Source organism: Glycine soja, chromosome 9 (genome assembly GCF_004193775.1).
Source record: "Glycine soja cultivar W05 chromosome 9, ASM419377v2, whole genome shotgun sequence".
NCBI lineage: Eukaryota > Viridiplantae > Streptophyta > Magnoliopsida > Fabales > Fabaceae > Glycine > Glycine soja.
This window is the reverse complement of record NC_041010.1, coordinates 10,236,524-10,244,111: the sequence shown is the minus strand read 5'-3', so window position 1 is coordinate 10,244,111 and position 7,588 is coordinate 10,236,524. Positions and strand designations below refer to the sequence as shown.

Genomic DNA, 7,588 nt, shown 5'->3' with positions numbered 1-7,588 from the left:
TTTCATATTTTCCAAAAAAAGAGACGATTTAATGTAAATTTATAATTTAAATCAATATACGTTTATATTTTAATCATATTTAATAGTCAAAATCAACAGTAAGTAAACACTTATAATTTTTTTAGAGGCAAATAAACACTTGTAATAACTCAAGAAACATGCTTAATATATGAGAAATATATCTTTGGGTAGGCACAAACCCAACACCACATATTTAAATACAATTAATAAAAAAATTACAACTAAAAAAATAAAAACAAAAATTCCAACCTGTAAAATAAATAAAAAAACTAAAAACATTTGAATCTCCGTTATTTGTGCTTAACCGTCTTCTTCCTTTTATTTAGGAATCAATATACTATCACGTTTATATTATTCATAATCTTCACCATATTTGTTGTGACTTGGGCATTTGTATCAATTATGAATTTGATGTTGTACGAGGGATTGTGGGTTAATGGGTTATGTAACACAGTAACAGACTAATTTGCTGATTTATGGCATTTCTTAATCCAGTATTCAGTTTTCTATTTTTTTATTCTAATAAATTACTATTTGCATATAAAAATATTTGTGCAGGATCAAAGTTCTGTAATGTGATTCAGAAATGCGAAAGTAAATGTTACTGTATCAAGTTGAATTATTTAAACATTTGTATTGTTGGTTCTTGCAGCAAGAATATAAAGTTTGGTAATCAAGGTGAATCAGGTGTTAGAGAAAGTTACAAGGTATTACTATTAGGGTGTTGATAACTAAAAACAGAGACACGCGTGAAAACATATTGATACCGAAATAAAAAGAAGAATAATGGAGAGAAAATCGTGGGTTTTGTTTATCTATTTTAAATGTTTGTTTTCTATTTTACAGGTTGTAATACTTTTATTATTAGTTATAAGTTTTTTATTGATTGTGTGTAAATATAAGATGTTGGGTTTGTGTTCATTCAAAAAATATTTCTCTTAATATATTCATGGAAATTGTTTATTAATTCACATTCGGATAATGTTAACAACGTTTAAAACACTTTGCCTTGCCAAGGAATTTGAAAATATAAAATATTCAATACAAAGCATTTATAACGCCTATAAAAATTATTTTTAAGAGCAATAATAATTTTTTAATTTTTTAAAATAAAATTGTAGTAAAAGTAGTTATTTCTTAAATTAAATTAAAAGTACTTTTTGTATTGAATTAGGGTCAATTTATATAAATTTGTTTGTTGAAATAAGTGTTTATTTTAATAAAATAAATAATTTTTTATTTTTTAATATATTTGTTTAAATTATTTCTGTTTCCAAAAATAATAATTTTTTTAACTTATTTTGAAATTTTTTTTATCTGTTTCTTAAATTAATTTTTTAAAAATTTACATAAACTCCCCCTTAAATTATAAAATCTCGAACATGTATTATAGTTATAATAATTATAGATTAATAGATTTATACTAATTGTTTCCTTGTCTTTTAGTTCTATACTTTATTATTAATAATTAATAAAAATTAATTAGCATTATTACTTTGAAAACCAAACCAGTGGCCGAAGCAAGAGGTATGTGTCTGTCTGTCTGTGAAGTCCAATAAAGCTTTTGTGAAAAGTTCTCTATCTCATTCAAGTTCATAGCTACTACTACCCCCACTCCTCTCTCAGCAATGCAAAACTTGTCAAGTGCGGTGCATCATCACGCTCTACTTCAACAACTTCATCATCTTACTCTTATCACAACACACCCTTCCTTCCACGCAGAGAACTTCAACCACGTGCTCTTCTCATAGGTATTACTGTAATTTGCAACTACCATTCTTCTCTCTCTCTCCTCTTTGTTCTCGAAAGACCGAACAAAGTGGCCTTCAGTAGAAGATTCACCTTTCTGTCTTCACATTTTGCCACCCAAATGCCCCTCTCTGATGACTGGTGAGTTGCAATTTGCAATGCGTTTGTTTCTGCTTGCGTGTTTTTGCAGTCTCCTCTGTTCCACTTCCACACACCTTCTCTGTCAGAACTCAGAACAACTATTGTTTTTTTTTTCTTTTTCTTTTTTTATTTTATTTTCCTATTTTCAACATTTTAATATCCCTTCCTAAATTCTCTTGGAATATCTGCTTTTTTTTTGTGTGTGTGTTTGGATCCTTTTTTCTTTTGTTTGGTAATCGCAATGGAAATCGTTTACGGTGTGCTTTTCTTGCGAGAGAGTATTGCACATACTGTTCTACATATTCTGGGTTAGTTATAGGAGTTTTGACAAATCGTGCAAGAAATACATTGGAAAAATTAATGAAGCTGGGAGTTAAGTATGTTAGGTCGTCTTTTTTTTGTCCCAAGTCATAGAGTACGTGTGTCTTCCAACCCACTAGTGAGGGACTAATTCCGCATGTGGTGTGTAATTACTGTCAGCCAAGGGCATTTTGCACAATAGAAACGCAGCGAGGCTTTACATCAACCTTATTGTTTTATTTATGGTTATGGTTGACAACTGTGAAATATTTCTAATTGTTTTTTTGTGTGTGTGTTGTGTTTAATAAATATGTTTATTTGGTTTTTGTATTGTAGGTGACAGTTTTTGGTTGTAGAAAAATTGGACGCTGTGAAGACTATTGAATTAATGGAGTCTATTGATTGAGCTTACCAACTGAGTTCTTGGCAATACTAAGATTGATACATAGTTATTTTGAAGAAAGAAAAAATATAGAAATTCCATTAAGAGATTTTTGGGACACCTTTTGTGACTTGTGAGGTTTGTATATTCCAATTTCCAACATGGGGTGTGTTTTGTCAAGCATTGATGAGGATGAGAACGTTCGTAAGTGCAAGGAAAGGAAGAGGGCGATTAAGCAGTTGGTGAAGATTAGAGGGGATTTTTCTGATTCTCTATTGGCTTATTTGAAAGCATTGAGGAACACTGGTGCCACCCTTAGGCAAATCACCGAGTCTGATATGATTGAGTTTGAAACTGCCTCTAATGCGGCTTCTCCATCTCATCATCTGCCTGCATCCCCTCTGCGGCCGCCGCCATGGCCTCCTTTTCTTGCCGACAAGGCCATGGTGCACGAAGATGAAATGCTAGAGAATGGTGACAGCAATGTGCCTCTGCTGCAAATTGATTCAAGTTTGAGCTCGTTACGGCTGTTTCAAAGCACTGATAGAAGAGAAATAGTAGAATCAGTGGAGGAGGACAATTGGGAAGAAATGAAAACAGAATTTGAGGATGAAGAAGCAGAAGCAGAAGCTGCTGCAATTGCTGAAAGATTGCGTAGGGGAAAACAAAAGTTGATTGAACCAGTTGACGAAAATTCCTCTGCTATGAGTTTGTATAGAAGAGACACTACAGCTATGCCTGTGGCGGTTGGTAGAAGTGGGAAAACATTGGAGGGTATAGGTAAAGAGCTGGATGATCATTTCCTGAAAGCATCTGGATGTATAAAGGAAATTGCTGTTCTTATAGATATCAATGGAGGAGATACTCTTCTTCGGCAGAATTCTGGGCATCTTGATAGTAAGGCTACATATTGTGTAATCTTGATTATATGTTGTTATTGGTTGGTCCTTACCTGTTGGCTCCTGTCAACTTGATAAGGGTGCAGTTTTATTAAGGGTAACTTAGAAGGTTATCGCAGTTTAAGTGATTGCATAATATGTGGGTCAACTTGAGTGTCAGTTGACTTAACATGTCCCATAACCATTGTTGCCTGTGAAATTGATTGATTTGATGAACATGGAAACTATGCTTACTTTTTCTTAATTACATCCATCAAATAACTATCAAACTTATCACATTTTGGGTTTTGTGATATACCATGTTTTGTGGCTGGTTTATTGTACTTAACATTTGTTTTAGACATCATTCATTCCCTATGTGGTGTTGGTGGTGACATATTTTTTTACTGTGGCTATGTTATTTGTAGGGAAGAGAGGCAATTCTGCAAAGGTCTTCAGTGTACTGTCATGGAGTAGGTATTCAAAGTCACCCCCATCCACCAAAGATGGTGCTGAATTTTCTGGTCATAGTGAACCATGCAAACCTGGAGCTCATTGTGCCACAGTTAAAAAATTATATGTGGCAGAGAAGAAACTTTTCAAGGCATTAAAGGTAAGCTAATAAATCTAGCTATCTGACTTTATAGACAGGAAATTAGAAAGTTGGCAATTTAGTGTGGCCCATGTATTATGGGTCTGTATAAGGGACTGACAGCCTTTTAATGCAAAAGTTATCTAATGAAACTATGAAAGAAAGATCAGGAATAGAACTTCAAGCCATATACAGGGGGAGCAATGTCTGTATTTTAAAATGAAAATAGTGGCAACATAGAAAAATAAATGGAATGTATTGAATATTTTTAGTCAGGATGAGGGAATTAATTGGCATCAGTCTTTTTAGTTAGAATTAGTCATACTGACATCCATTGGTTCTTTTGTCTTAGTAATCAAGTGGAAGAATATAAATGCTGAAAATGAAACTATAGTCTTTTCCTTTGTTTGATATAGTTAAACTGCCATATATTGCACCGGATTATAACATTGATTTCAAATTTATCTTGATCATTATATTTTTTTCTTCTTTCATCTGAAAGGAAATCTCTGATTTTGGATTTCAAATCTTTTGGCATGAATGGCCTTCTTGTCTCATTGTTCAATTGTGATATAATGTAGGAGGAGGGAATTGTTGCATTGGAGTTCGACAGGAAGTCCACGTTATTGTGTAAACAAGAGGATGAGAACCTTGACATAGTCAAGATTGACAAAACTCGATCAAGTGTTGAGAAGTTGGAGTCTGATTTAATAAGCCTAAGGCAGTGCATCAGTGAAACAACTTCATCAATTTTGGAAATGATAGATGAGGAGCTTTTGCCCCAGCTGGTTGCATTAACTGCGGGGTATATTTCTCAGAATTGGATGCATTAGACATTTTCCAACTTAATGATGTGTTAATATTAATCTAATTTTCACAATAATGTTTTTCTATTAGTAAAATGTTTGAAGAAATATACTCCCTCTGTCTCATTTATTTGTCACTTTTGGAATATTGTTTTCTCAAATCATTTGTCACTTTAGAATATCTTGAAAGTATGAATTACTTTTTTTTCTTTCTAATACTACCCTTAAGAAATAAATGCAGTATTAGATCTATGGCCGTGATTGTGCAATGTAGTTCATAAATGTATCATCAGAGTTGGTATAATGCATACATCTTAAGAAAATAATTTCTTAAAATAAAGAAAAAACTAAAATTAAATTTATAATGTAAGTAACCAAGGAACAAAAGATTGATAATAGTAAAAAAAAGAGAGAGGGGAGGTTAAAAAAATTCCTTGTTGAATTTACCTGATAAAAAATAAATGTCTATTGTCGTTTTCTCATGCCCTATGGTGAAGGTCTTCTAAATACATATCGAGTAACTTAGGTGTCATATATTGGAAACAGTTAAACAGTGTAATAATTATAACTGAATCATGTCCTGGGTTGGGTTTTGCTTTAACCTCTTGATTGTTTTGTAGGTTGACACAAATGTGGAGGACAATGCATGAGTCCCATAAAGCCCAAGCACTCATCTCCCAACATTTGAGTAACCTCAGTGATAATCATAACACGATACTAAATTCTGGATATCATCACCAGGCTACTATTCAATTTGAGACTGAAGTTTCTTATTTGTATAATAGCATTGGCAAACTTGTAAAATTTCAACAATTTGAGACTGAGGTTTCTTATTGGTATAATAGCTTTGGCAAACTTGTAAAATTTCAACGGGAGTATGTGAGGACCCTCTATGAGTGGATTAAGCTTGCTGAAAGCCTCAAGGATGGTAATGAATGTAGCAATCATTCTTCTATTCTTGCCATTTGTGATCAATGGGAGCGTGGGCTTAACAAGTTACCTGACAAGGTACATTGGGTCAAAATTCTTCTATTCCTTGGGCTTTGTTTATTTTGACAGGAAAAGTAGAAATTCTTTAGTCAAAACTGTTTTGCTATTCTCTTTCATGTCTTTCTTCTCAACAACAAAAAAATATCAAATATTATTTTCAAAAGTCAGACTATCTTAAGCTGCTTTGTTTTGTCTGTAATGCTCTCTTCATAATAGTTCTGTTCTTGTTGTTTTCACCTACTTAACACTAGTGGCCTTGGCTCCGCATTGCCAATATTTGTTAGTCCTGTCTGTCTATGTAACTTCAAACTCTAGACCACATGGTTGTAGAGCATCTGGTACAGATATCATGTCAAGAACTATATGTTGCATAAATGCTCATGAATGTTTTTATATATAGCAATTTCTTTGCCCAAAAACTTTGATTTCAAAATATAATCTGCTTCCTTGCTCATGGATGTTTTCAAAAGTCGATCTAAAGTATTAAATGACTTGTTTGAATTTGAATAAGCGCTTTCTTTTCTTTATATTGCAAAATGTGTCAAGAATTTTATGAGTGGTTTTTCTTGTAACTAGCAAGACTTACAAATGTGCATGCACTCTGGTGTGGTTACAGGAGACCTCTGAAGCAATAAAAAGCCTGATGTCATGCCTTCGTTTCATAACTGGCCAACAGATTGAGGAAGATAACATTCTGGAAAGGTTACAAAAACTTGAAAGGAAGTTCCAAAAATGCTTGAACTCCATGGCTGAGATGCAGCAAAGAATAGATGGAGGTATGGCTGATACAAGCCCCAAGCATCCAATACATCTTAAGAAAACTGAAACCGAAGCCCTTAAGAAGCAAGTGGAAAGTGCGAAAGCAAATTATTTGGATTCTGTTCAGTACAGTAGGGCAATGACCCTTGATCACCTCCAAAAGACACTTCCCCCTCTCTTCCAGTCACTGATGGAGTTTTCAAGTGAATCAGCTCAGGCTATTGAGGCTATCAATGCCCCAGGAAAGCCAGTAGAGTAGAGTGCAGGACTTTGCATCGCATAACTTTTTTCTGTTGCCTGGTGCTTTGGATGGTATGAGCACAAAATATATGTTATTGTAAATTGTGTTCTTGACAGTTTGAAAACTGAAACAAAATTATGTTGAGCCATTCTTGATGGTATCAAAATTATACACTTCTGTATATCCCTTTCAAGCCACCAAGTACTGAATTTTTCAATGGGGGGCTTAAGGCTATTTACATTGTAGCAAATGGAAAAATGAAAAAAAAAAAAAAAGTACTCATACATAGAGGGTGTATACTAGGATGGTTAGAAATCCAATGGTTGTGTGAAGAGCAAATGAGGGGCAAGGACGGTTTTAAATATTTTAAGTATGATTTGGAAATTATCATTATGTTGAGACTGGCAGGTACTTTTGCACGATTAGTATTAGTAAATACTAAATACGCATTTTGTATTTGGGATTAATTATAATTAATTTTTTGCTAAGTCAATTTTAATATATCAAGTTTGTAGTTTTTATCCCAGCAAATTATATAAATTCTAGTATGCCATACATAGGCTGTTTCTTCCTGTACATCATAAACATCATCCTGCACCCCCTTAATTTTATAATAAACTAAAAGTTACAGATTACCCTTCTTCTTTGTTACACATTAGAAAGTGAATAAATATCATCCTTAACCAGATCTTAACAGTACAGAGGAAACTTGGCTTTTGTCTTCTCAAA

At 33.3% G+C, this 7,588-nt stretch overlaps 1 protein-coding gene across 2 annotated transcripts; it reads left to right on the top strand.

The window, feature by feature from the left end:
- The first annotated feature begins 1,547 nt into the window (after positions 1–1,547).
- On the top strand, positions 1,548–7,252 carry LOC114368807 (nitrate regulatory gene2 protein-like). Of its 2 annotated transcripts, none has more exons than XM_028326069.1 (6): positions 1,548–1,772; positions 2,548–3,490; positions 3,900–4,084; positions 4,645–4,868; positions 5,490–5,877; positions 6,476–7,252. In XM_028326069.1, the coding sequence occupies exons 2-6, from the start codon at positions 2,755–2,757 to the stop codon at positions 6,875–6,877; spliced, it is 1,935 nt and encodes a 644-aa protein (XP_028181870.1). In that variant the 5' UTR covers positions 1,548–1,772; positions 2,548–2,754; the 3' UTR covers positions 6,878–7,252. The 2 variants fall into 2 exon arrangements, with proteins under 2 accessions (XP_028181870.1, XP_028181869.1); XM_028326068.1 differs by having other exon boundaries at positions 1,548–1,911.
- The last annotated feature ends 336 nt before the right edge of the window (positions 7,253–7,588 follow it).